This window comes from Ptychodera flava, unplaced genomic scaffold (assembly GCF_041260155.1).
Source record: "Ptychodera flava strain L36383 unplaced genomic scaffold, AS_Pfla_20210202 Scaffold_31__1_contigs__length_3010019_pilon, whole genome shotgun sequence".
In the NCBI taxonomy this organism is placed as follows: domain Eukaryota; kingdom Metazoa; phylum Hemichordata; class Enteropneusta; family Ptychoderidae; genus Ptychodera; species Ptychodera flava.
Genome location: NW_027248353.1, coordinates 1,616,181 through 1,629,518, shown reverse-complemented (window position 1 = coordinate 1,629,518; position 13,338 = coordinate 1,616,181). Strand labels below are relative to the sequence as shown.

The 13,338-nt window shown below is 34.9% G+C and overlaps 1 protein-coding gene across 1 annotated transcript; it reads left to right on the top strand.

The window, feature by feature from the left end:
* Nucleotides 1–5,949: 5,949 nt before the first annotated feature.
* On the top strand, nt 5,950–8,721 carry LOC139127379 (transmembrane cell adhesion receptor mua-3-like). The gene is made up of 4 exons (XM_070693292.1): nt 5,950–6,127; nt 6,971–7,004; nt 7,939–8,073; nt 8,455–8,721. Exons 1-4 carry the CDS (start codon nt 6,080–6,082, stop codon nt 8,553–8,555), a joined length of 318 nt encoding a protein of 105 aa, XP_070549393.1. The 5' UTR covers nt 5,950–6,079; the 3' UTR covers nt 8,556–8,721.
* Nucleotides 8,722–13,338: the final 4,617 nt, after the last annotated feature.

Below are 13,338 nucleotides of genomic sequence, written 5' to 3'. Positions count from 1 at the left end.
AAACTCGGGGGCCTTACGCATGCGACACGAGAGGGCGTTCATGACAGGTCCCATAGAGTGTGATGTACCAGTTTTCATATCACTGAAACCATACAATTGGCAATTGGCAAGACGTCTTGCCGTTGAAAATAGTTCCTTCCCTTTCATTGTTTCTTGTACCAATAGAAAAAGACAAAGGTTGTGGTTTTTTCAAACACATTTTTTAGTTTTCAAGCAATTGCAATGTTATGGGAAAAGCAATTAATTGAATAGTGGAGCCTTGCTATTACATAAACGAGTTTTAATCAATTATATTTGTTGTGTTATATATTAGTGCCCTTAGTATAATTGTTATATATGTACAAAAAAGTACACAAACAGAACATGTAGTACATGTAGATGCATGTATTTCTATAAATTAAAAGTATTTCCTCCCGGAAATTAAAATATGTAATCGTGTGCTTAAAAGAGAAATTTTTGTTTGTGGAATGTCTGAAAGATATTTGTTGGCAAATCTATTGACAGGTAAAATATTGTTACTGTTTTGTCACACATACAGCTAACTAGCGTGCAACTTTCTAGTGCTAATATTTTTAGCCACGCTTTAACCGATAAGCTTTTTCAAGTTACATGCATTCGTGTTTCACTGCCTGAATTCTCTAGATGAATATTTTCTGTCCATGTTTATGTACTGCCATACTACCAATATCTTCGTTTCAAAAAATTCAAATATCAGGCTGTCCAAAAGCCTTATATGGTCAATAATTTCATGCGTTTGATACCAGGCGCATAACAGACGATTGTGACCTCGGGGAAATAAAGATAAATAAAGATTAAGGTAGACATTAACTGCAGTCTGGCGTTATAGGTCATTGAACCTTGTGCTCACGAGATAAACCTGTAACAATGGCAGCTTTTTTGACGACAAACACATGTAGCATACCGTTTATAGAATGTCCAATTTTAGTAGCTGAAAACAACGAACACATGCCAGAAATTTGACGGGAAATGGTGAATTTTATAAAAGTCAAGTTTCTCAAGGCTATAAAATATGTATGTAAATTTGTCGAAGGTTACTCGCACTATTCCACTAGTAGTGGTGCGGCATAGCAAACCCATTGTGCATTTTGTGATAAAAGCACCAAACTTGGCTCAGATGTGACTTAATATGTGCTGAACAAATTCAGATACCGAGCCACTGAAAATCTACCAAAGCGTTGCCATGGCAACATTTTTTTCAAAATGGCTGCCAGACAGGTATTTCTCACCTAGTAAATGTCAACTGCAGAAGTTGTTGGGTAACTTTAGGTTGGATATTTTCAATAAGAAACTGTGAAAAGATATTTGAAAATTCTTTTAAATTTTCTTCACCACCTGACTTGTTAAACGGGTAAATACAGACAAAAACACAATTGTTATGCATAAAATGCACGGTATTAGATCCTATAAAAGGATGACGCTATGTCAGCAGTCAAGAAATATTAGGCCGTGGGCTAGAGGGGTCTACTTGCACCCCAGGATAACAAACCTGTCTGTGCAGAAGCCTTGGGATCCCTAGAATACGAAACAGAATTTTGACAGAAAACATATAGGGATGCAATAACTGTTATGGTCGACTTTTGAACGGTAATGCAAAATAACCATTTTGCTATTCACGTGCATTTTTCTTGTAGTGCTTGTAAGTCATCTGCTAAGTTTGTTTTTTTTAACATAACCTGACTTGTCGGATATCATTAGAAGGAAATTTATTCCTCTTTAAAATGAAATCTTTTGATATAAAATATGACCAAAACTTACCCTATACCCCAAACTTTATATTACAAATTACTGTCACTGCTTATCTCAAATTCTACCAATTTTTACCTAAACATTTACAAAGGGCAATTCTCTGTATGAAATCTGATTTATTTGCTATAAGGACCTGTCACAAATACGAAATAGACTTTTGGGCAATGCCTTGTGTGAAATCTGTTTTATTTGCTACAAGGCCATGTCACAAATATGAATAGTCTTTTAACTGAAACAATATTGGGACGCAACAGCTGTCACAGTCATGTGTTGAAGGGTACCGCAAAATCACGATTTTGAGACCCACGAACATTTTTGTTAAACCTGTCTTTGTTTAAGTCATATGCCGAGCCTAACTTATACATAACCTGGTTGTGGGGTATCATTAGTAAAGCAATTTATTTTTTAAAAAGGTGACCCTTTTTACTATACAAATATCCTTTACAGTTTTCATGAAGTAGGACCAAGACTTACCTAATACCCCAAAAGAATACATTGCAAATTACGGCTTATCTTACGTTCTACCATTTGTTTTTTCTCCACACAATACAGAAGGCAATATATTGCTTATATGAAATCCGTTTTGTTTGTAACAGACATATGTCAAAATATGAAGTGAACCTAATATGATTTAGTCGCCACTGGGATCATATTTCTAGGGGTACACAGATACGGCAAATTTCCTGAAACATATAAATTTTTATCAAACACGTCTTTATGAAAGAAGTCAGCCAAAATCATAGTCACGGATGATCTCAAAATATTATCAGCATCGTATATTAAATTATTTTGTTTCAAGTTTGTTTTGTAAGATTTGACCTGAAAAGTTCTCATATGGAACTCTAATTTAATATTTTTGGCAGAGCAAGTTTTGAAAACTAATTATGGTATGTGTTCTACTCGCTGTAATGAAGATGAAAAAAGAAAGGCATTATACAGAATTATACAACCAACTGAATGACAAGCAAGGTGCGGAATTCAGCCTTTAAAGGTTTTGTTTTCTAAACGGTATCAATGAGCACAGCTAATTCAACATTTTTAGCTGATCCAATAATCGTTTCTAAACATTATACATTACATCAAAATTACCTGAGCGTTCCTGAAGAAAAACTTGTATAGATATATCCGAAAGCTGGACTTCCTTTATTAACAAAATATTATGGAATAGATATACCTGATATTTAGCTGCTCTAGTTTTCGTTTCTAAACTTCATAAATTAACGTAAGTATCTAAAGATATGTCATATAGCTTGGCTTTAATCATTAACAAAAAATAGGGATATGTCCAATATTTAGCTTCTCTAATGATAATTTCTAAACTTCATAAATAAGCAGAAATTTAGCTAGCCATTCTTAAGTACTTTATGGCATTCTTCAGTAAAATATTTTAAGGATATATCCGATATTGAACCGATCTAATTATCGTTTCTAATCTTTACGAATTGAATCAAAGGATGTTCTATAGTTTAAAAGCATGAATGTGATACTTGATCGATCTCATTATTGCTTATACACTCAGTATACTTTATAATGTAGTTCAGATTTAGCTGGGCTAACATATTCAAAACTTTCAAAATTTGGTAATAGCTGTTCTGTAATTGTGTGTTACTGAATGTGCAAATGATTTATTGTGAATACTGAACTGCGTAAAATCTCTAAGGTTTATGTTTCAATCTGGAGTGTGACTGTTTGTATCAGATAATTGGCCAGCCAACACTACCTTGCTTAGGTCTTGGGTGTGTGTGTCAAATGGATAACAAGAAAATGATTTAATTTAATTATTTAGGATTGTCGTTTAAACTTGTTGTCTTAGCCTATGTAAATACCATGGAAAGGAATAAAATACTCGCCAGCTGACTAGCCATGCAAAAACAAGCAGAGATCCGGGGAGTGCCAAGCACGGACATGACGGACAAAAGTGTAGGATTGTGTTTTAGCTTTGCTTTCCCTGCCTTTCATGTTTGTTAAAACAAAAGAAAGTGGAGTAATACAATTTAATTTATGGTGCCACGTTTTTGCATTTCAACAACAAATTATGTACGACCAAGAAATTAGTACCAAAATATACCATGTTCAAAATATTATAGGCATAAATCCATATATCTATTTATGCAATAGACCATTGACATTGAAATAAGTCTAAAACCAATTGTAATTCATGAAATAGATATCAAATTACACAAGATCAGTTTCATGTGAAATGAATTATGAAAAGTAATGTATAATATATAGTAAATTAGCCGGAAAATAATATAAAAACATGATCGTGTTCTCCACGTGGTCAAATTTTAAACGGCCGCACTTATGTACTAATTGTAGTTACATGATAAATCTCTATCATTGACAATTATGGGGATACATAAGAGATTTCCGCCCAAAATGTTATTGTTTTTAACGTAAAACCTAGAAGGTTTGTTATACAGTAAATATCATTGTGCTTTTTGGTGTGTAGGCCTACGCGTGAATGTAGATGAACAAGAGTGAGAGATTGGGTTAAATTCCCCACACAATTTTCCATGTCAGGCCTTGTGATTTAACACCCTGCAAAACTTGTCAATGGCTAAACTTATAAAAATTAGAAAAGATAATTAGTCAATGTCAAAATATTGCACATATTCAACATTTCTACTCAAGAACACTCCATCCATTGGAAGAACATGGAACACGCTGTTTTTACACTCGGACACATCATACCCTTCCCACCACAGCCATGGGCCAATCTAGGCCTAAAACCTGGTGAGTGTCGCACGTACCAGCTACAACTCTAAAAATGCTGAAAACTGGTGCATCAACGATTACAAATCAGAATAAAATAAAAAGAAACCCTGAACAGTAGCTTCTGATAGTCTGACTACACAGAACAGCTGACAGCTGATCATCGTATAAAACATTCAATTTGACAATTTTGAATCTTCCACTTTTGCCTCGTTGCAACCACATTGTTAATAATTTTATTAAGAGAACCCGTTTTTCTGATAAAATGAAATTATCAAACAATAAAAAATGCAAATAGTAATCTTAAAATGCATTTATGATGCTAATACATACACTATTCACCACAGAATCATCCGTAAGAGCAGCAACTACAGGATTTTACAGATATTGATGGTCGTCATATTTGAAAATGGCCGCCACACCAGAACGAGGCTCTACCTGTGAGGGATCGGTATCCAAATTGATTTTAAAACAAAAAATATGCAAATGGTAATCTTAAAAGGCATTTATGATGGAAATACGTCCTTTATTCACCACAGAATCATCTGTACAGCAGCAACTATGGGATTTTAAAGTGACTGATGGTCGCCATATTTAAAAAATGGCCGCCACACCAGAACGAGGCTCAACCTGTGGTGGCTCGGTATCCAAATTGATTCATATTATGATAATCTACATTCCTACCAAATTTCATGCTTTTATCACAAAATGCACAATTGTTATGAAAAATTTGGTTATGCCGCACCACTATAGCTAGCTTGTCATTTGTTACTTTCATATTTCTGTGCTACAAATCATAGCATGGCAAATTGTGAATTTGTTCTGGCATAAAAGTTTAAACAGATACTTCTTTGCGTACAGTGCGTCCTTTGACACCAGAAAACCCAAATAAATATAAGAAAATATGATAAGTTTCAAGAACTAAAAACCAACAGTTACTCTATACGTTTCCATCAATCCAATATTCTCACACTCCTTGAAAGTATTTACAAACACACTTAAATGTTTTATTAGAATGTCACATTATTTATGTTATGACATAGAAAAACCATAGGTCAGGACAGAAGCTCTTGGATTCAAAGAAGCTTTCCTTGAAGTGTTTTCTGTAGTAAATAACCAATCATTTCGATGATGGTAGTCTGCCGACAACTTGATAAAACATTACTAAAGTTTCTGATGGTTTTGGGTTATTTTGGAAATGGAAATATGCAAATAGTAATTCTCAGACGCACTTTCTAGAACATTTATTCAGACTTAATCAATATTGGATGACAATCGTTATTCATACCGAATCGATGTCTATACATATTTTCTATTTTCATAGCTGATATTTTATTAGAGAATGTATTCACAGGCAAATCTATAATTAGTGATAAATACATTAGCAAACATATGACCTTGTATCAGTTACTCCCTATCTGCGAATCGTATTGAAACATATAACTCAGAAACACAGGGGTAAGTTAACAATTTTACAGTTGTGCGCATGTTCGACATCCAGTCTAGCCTTCTGTGAGATATAAAACACCTGCGTGCATATTGGCCATAGTCATTTGAACTGTATCGCTAAGTTGTAACTCGCACAGCAGGAAGAAAGATGGAATGCAAGAGTCTGGCGTTGTTGTTCTTGACGGCATTGGTTGTGGTAAGTTTGCTCAGAATCCCGATGATAAATATTGAATTGAGGTTCATCAGAAAAACTTACAACATTTTCTAAAGAACAAGTTATACTTTACGATATTTGCAAGACATTAGGTTTCAAACTCTGCGACTGTCATTGGAGGGACTGACTTTTAAAATATTGCTCAAGTAAAGGGCTAGAACTATTGCAGCACTTCAAATTGTTATAGGTAAACATAACCATTGTTTACACTGTGAACATTGAGGGACAGTCTACACGGTCTTGGAAATAGTTTCCGCCAAATAGCAGGTTTTTAGCATTAAGACGAACTTCATAACAATAATTTTTATGAGCAACGGCATGTAATAGAATTTTGCATCTGTTTTATTTTAGCCGTCCCACTCGTTAATTATGCCAATCAGCTTAATCCTTGATTGATACATTATTCATAAAATGAGATGATGTATTCCGTGATTGTAATTTTTTGCCGAAATTAATTATAAGCTACCGTTAAGAAACAGTTTTCACTGATTTTTCATGTATATAAAAATAGCAAGAACGGTAATGCAACATTTGACAGCATGCTTTGAGTTCAAAAATGATGGATTTTAGTGAAATTCGACGGTAAAAATAGTTGCATTAAAAATCGTGCTGATTATCGTTTTGGGCAAACAGTGCATCGTATTTCCGTGGATCAGGTGACCTGGGTATGATGTATTGCTCGGTACAGCTACGTATACTGAATGTAAACATTAATACCGTTGCTCTAAAAATTTTGGGTATATATACTTATATATAACAAATATAATAGGTTGTTCTGCAAATCATAAATCCTTGAGTACATAAATTTCACTCTTCTTTTTACAGATTGCAACGGCTAATGCAAAGGCTAGCAAAAAACGTAAGTAGGTTCGTACAATAAAAATATGGTAATTACTGCGTAAATGGAAGTACACATCTTGTCGAAACACAATACAAAATATATTGTTCAGATTGAAGCTTGAAATGAAAGAATTTGTGCATTGTATTGCACATTTACTACAGTAAGATTCGAACGTATACTTCCTTCATGAGTTTCAGACTGATTTTGATAAGAGAAGACGAAATGCATTTAGATTTTGTGGTTATTTATACCTAAATGTAACAAAAATATGACATAATTATCAATTACTGAGGCTTATAAAGTTTAAATTGGCATGCTCTGCCAATGAGAATAATTTTTTGAAGAAACCAAGAGTTGATGAGCTCGTGCTTCAAAGATAGGAAACACAACTGACCGCATTATTGTGAGTAGCTCCCAGTGTGATCTTGAGGTCCAGGCAGAGACTTACAGCGCAAGTACTGGTGACTGAACATAATGAAAGTACACGGAGGTTGCCTTGGTTTATAATTTCACATCAGGCGATTTTGGACAACAATTTTTATCAACACAAAAGGACCCCATGCTCTCTCTTTGTTTAATGTTGTTTGTCGATTCATTTAGCGAATCCCAGGAGGTTATCATTGTAACACTATCTACCCGCTTTTTTATTGATTCACTTGGCGAATCCAAGGGAAATTCATTAGGTTTTCACTGTGACATTATCTACTCGCTCGCTGGTCTCTTGCAAGTAGACATCAGAGAAATAAAATGAAATTTTCAAGCCCGCCGGTGAGAAATTAAAAAAGACTACCCGCTCATAGGATAACACTAATCACTTGAAAACTTCTCTTTTGTGAATTTAAACAACATAGGATTCACTTATATTTCAGTGTTTTACGGTGTTTGAATAATAAATTTATGCCACACATTATGCAGTCTCTTTGAATAATTACTCTTTTCCTTAAATCGATAGGTCAACTGACCACAGATCCTGAGTGTCCGCATGCCCTTTATCCGATAATGTGTGCAGATAGACAAGCCTGTATCCAGGAGAGCCAAGTGTGTGATGGTGTCAAGACCTGCATGGACAATAGCGATGAAGAGAATTGTAAGAGCGGTTCATCTTTTTATAGAAATAAACTCGACGATAAAAATCAACTTTCAATAGAAAAAATATAGTAAAATGATGCAACGTGGCATATTTTTATGAAGGTTACACTTGCCAATCAAAAGTGCATAACATCGTAATCGTTGAATTCGAACCATCACATAGATTAAGTTTTGTACTGAATGGTCGTCAGTGCATTTCAATCACTACACAATGCTACGACAGCCTGAAATAGAATATAGACGGAATCTTGTCTATTTAGTATAGCCTTATGTTGAAGGTCAATGTCAAATGTTACTGTCAAATCGTAATACAACTTTAAATGTTTAGTGTGATATCTTCAATACTTTGACATGCCATTTTACGGGGTTTTTTTCAAAGGCGGTGAGGATGGTGACGACGCTCAAGGCGATGAGGGCGCTGATGAAGATGATGGCGACGAGGGTGACGACGAAAACGGAGAAGATGAAGAAGGCGACTAATTCTTCCGAATTCCTTCTTGATACACACCTGAATTTCACTGAACATAGATTTTGAGATTTGCGTGATCTCAATAAAGCAATGCATGACGGCACATTTGTTTTCTTATAACATGTCACACATGGGATAAACCTTGATAATGGCGGATTAAAAAACCTTTTAAAACTATGTGATTAGTACACCGAGTCATTTATATTCAATTGCACTGGTCAATATAACAATTCATGGATAAACGGCAGCATATTTTAACCAATCAATCGATTGATTGATCAATTGTTTAACGTATCGCTTCATTTTAATCACATAATTTATAGATATCACTAGTCTTTCTTTTTTTCTCCCGTTTAGAATGTGTTAACAATTATACCGATATTCGACTGTCCATAAGTGTACCTAATGCTGATATCCATTTCCGTCACAGCTTGCATCTGTTTACATTGATACTTGATTAAAAAAATCATTGTAATACACAGAATAAAGAAAACAGATGTCATATTGCATGAGCTGCCGTGATCTACTGATGGCCATGCATATCATGTTTTTAAAATAATAAGAGACTACTAAGTCAACCCCGGCCTTGGTCGGCTGTGAAGTCAAAACCTTGGTGTTTTAATTTATCTTTTTGAACGTGATAAACGACGATTGAAAACAACGATACTATTGCGAAGGCAGAGAAGTATTTCTGATGGCTGACTTAAATCCTTTGTGATGTAGGTTTTGAGTCCGAATCCGATCGAGAACGTTATAAAAATTTGATGTATAGGTCTAACCCCCTCAAATTTTACGGAGTGCTTTGCAACTTAATGAGAAGTTACCATTCAAAAACGTCATTTAGTGCAGCAACTGTGCATCGGTAGAAAACCAAAAGCAAATTTTTTGAAAAAAATCAATATATCGTCAAATTGTCGCGCAGCTATCTCAAAACGATTGGCCAGGCGGCTTACCGACGGAAATAGCGTCTGACTTTTCCGTATTTTTGTATCAACAGAAAAAAATTGTATTGTTGTCATTTTCTTTTCATTTTTAAGGTATACAAATTATAATAATAGTGTAAAATTGAAAAATATGTTTCCTTTTAGACATTTAGACATTTTTATGTGGCACAGCTGTTATGCGCTATTCCGGTACGCTTGGTTTTCTTGTTTAAACAATAATGAATCGAGGTACATGAAACAACACATGTGGTACAGTTATTATATTCAGTTGCACATATGATAATATCATCTTTCATTCCGCCAATTTATTATTATACCATTATGTGTTGAAAAGTGATTTTTGTTTGTATAATGTCTGTATGAGTTTTGTTGGTCCAATCTTCGGGTACGTGACTTCTTGCTACTGTCCTGCTGTCAAGTAAAGCACCATTCAAGTGAGTTAGTGAGATACTCTGTTGCTAATTCTTCCACCACCTGACCGTCAGCTACCACAATTTTTATACGCCAATGGTACGACCTTTCCATTTTTCTACCAAGTATGTTTGTTGCAGGCCAATTTGCTATCAAACTGCCAGTTCTTGCTTTTTTCGTTTGGAGGAATTTAAACTATCGAGCTGTCCACGCGCCCTATATATCCAAACCATGGACTTTAACGTCCATGATTCAAACGTTCAATCTACGTAATGGATAACCCATCATGGACCACTAGAAAAGTGTTATTAGGCGTTCACAGTGCCGATGCGTTGCAGGATGGGTGACCTGGTACAGACAAAATACACGAGTCACAGTAGCAGCTGTTATTGATGAGAACACATGAAGCGTCGCCTTTATGGACGATAAATTTTACAAATGCACTGGAGGTTAAGTTCCCCTAGGCGAGAATTAGGATAAATTAATTAACCCCAGTAGGAATAGAGGTGAACGGATGACCCACAGCAGTCTCCCAAACTTGACTGTGACTAATCGTCACTTTCATATTTCCTGTCAAATATCGTATTAAATCAAAATATGATTTTGTTGAGATGTTTGCATATGTCGTGTACCATATCTAGCAGAAAAGTAAAGAAGACAGTTGTTATGACAGAAAAAGGTGGTGAAGCTGCCGATTTTCGTGTTAAACAATTAATTAAAAATAATAAATAAATATTGGGTGTTAAGTTGTAAATTAACGAGAGGTTACAAAACTTTTTCAAGATCATAGTCAAAGTGATTGAGTCAAGACAGACACTGTACAAGTCCTTCTCTCGCTAGTTTTGTGGTTGAAGCACTTCTGAATGCAGTACCAAGCTCACAGAGTGAAAATCTACTGAAGAGTATGGAGTGAAATTCCCAAATAAACGTAATGAAAGTGTCGAGCCTAGCTAACCACCCGTACCATAAAAAATGTACAGCTAAAACAGTCCTTCTAGAAAATTTGAACATTACCCAATCACTAAACTAATTACACCTTGTTTTTGCACAGAAAGCAGGTGCTAATCACTGATGTGTGTTCTAGAAAGTTTTTGTTGATATGCAAATTGCAATGCCAAAATATTGCGGTAAAGAGAGTATCTTCTCTCTACATCGGCCTTGGTCTGATTGATTTAGGGCAACAGAAAGAAGCAAATAATGTAAACTTTGACCAAGTCTGTTTCCCGATCTAATTCAAAAGCTGGTGAGCAATGAGCGCGCAGATTTCAAGATGTACACGATCTTCACAGGAACAACACATGAGTGATATGTTAATTTCATAACATGTCACATTTGATATATTCAAAAGTTATATCTCGTGATAATGACAAGCGAATAAGTCTAAATAATTCACAATTTCCTTTGTTGTTATACAAAAGTGATCAATATTTATTGAATATTTCGAAATGACCATATCAATAGACGACTGTAAATCAATCGATCAACTGATAAATCAATCAATCGATTATCAACTAACTTTGTCATTATGAGAGAAATTGACCTCATCATTTTTCTTTTTGACTGTTAGTGTTTACATTAGAACAAAGCGATATTCCACTGTCCATTTCTATATCACATGCTTATCCATTTTTACATCAGCCTGCATCTGTTGCAACCACACATGACTCAAATTAAAACATTGTAATATGAAAACAAAGAAAACAGATGTTCAGTGTATTTCCTGGTTTGCCAGTTTCTAACAATTGCCATCCATACTATATTTTCAAAACACGCAGACTCAGTGCACTTTTATCGATGACCTGGATCACCAGCAAACTCAATACTTTGGTGATTAAATTAGTCTTTGCGGCGTGATGAACGAAAATCTATTGACCCATTTTTGGATTTTAATCACCGACTTCCTCTCTACTTGAATAAGAATCGTTTGTTATGAATTCGAATCCAAACGGAAAAGTATAATTATGGGAAATTCCATTCGTGTTAGCAAATTCTCATTTAGTAATTATGGTAATACTTAAAAAAATCTACGAATTTCACCAAACAATTGCGCTGTAGGGGAAAGGCAGCAGCCATTGTATTGCAAAATCACATAACATCGCCAATTAATAACAAAAAATGGACACATTTGGCACCATCACAGCTAACAGATGAAATGGCCCCTTTCTCTCACTATTTGTAGAACCAATAGAAAACCTCCAGTTTTTAGTTTTTATGCAATGTAAAAGTTGTCAGAACAGAGTTAACTTGAAAATAGGGAAACAGTTATTTGATCGGGCATATCAGTTTTAGTACTGGTATCCCGGGTTTGTTATTATTGTGCATTTACAAATAAATGTACACAAAACAAGCACGTATTACATGTAGGTGCATGTACTTGTATTAAGTGTATAATTCCACTTCCGAAAATGTCATACTTATACAATAATTTGCTAAATAGATGAATTCGTTGCTTGTGCAATGTCTGAAAATTAGAGTATTCGTAGTCCAAATTACGGATATTTGAGATAGCATTACTGATTTGCTGTTCCGCAAAGTATCGCGCCATTTTGGTTTGTGACACGGTTTAACTTGAAAACCTATTACAATTATTTTACATTAATGTTTGACCACTGCATACTCTACCCAGGTTATTTTCTTTACACATTGTCTTCGTTTAGCAAAACTAAATAAAGCCCGATATTCTCAAGCCAAGAGTATTAGAATGGTCCCTCTGTTTTGTACGGAATCCATATTGGACCATCAGAAAAGAAAAGGTGACAAAAAGCGTTAACAGGCGTACGGATTTATAGGCCAGGTAGCGCCCTAATTCACGCATTGCACATACGTTATATACTTGCCACGGTAGCAGCTGTGATTTATGAACAACACATGTTTCATCGTGTCAATACCATGTTCAGTTTTAGTCGTGATAAAAACAATTCAACACTTGAATCCTGGTGGAAGGTGACTTTTCAAGCGAACCGTAGGCCAGATTGTGCCGCAACGTGATTTTTTTCAACTCGGGCATAAATCACTGAACTTCAAACGCATTTGCCGATACTACGTTCTTTAACATTAACAGCTTAGTAGATAAGACAACATATTGACTGTCAAAATCAACGGTGACTATGGCTTCTTGGCATTTAATATTGTAAAATTTCCTTAAAATTTTCCATGGGTCTTAAGCTACTTTGTTAAAATAAAACTGTTGCAATATCACACACGAAAACGATATCTACGTAAACACGTTTAAATCATAAGATCTATCGAGTTAGTATTTCTCAACAGACTTTCGAGAAATGATGTTTAGATGTCTTCGATATTGGCCAGCTGTCTATTAATCTTTAGCTACTCAGTACTTTATTGCAATGTTATAAATTATTGTAACGTAGCACATGAAAACGGTATACCTATTAAGTAAAAATCTTTAAATCATACGATTGACTTAAAGTTCCATTAG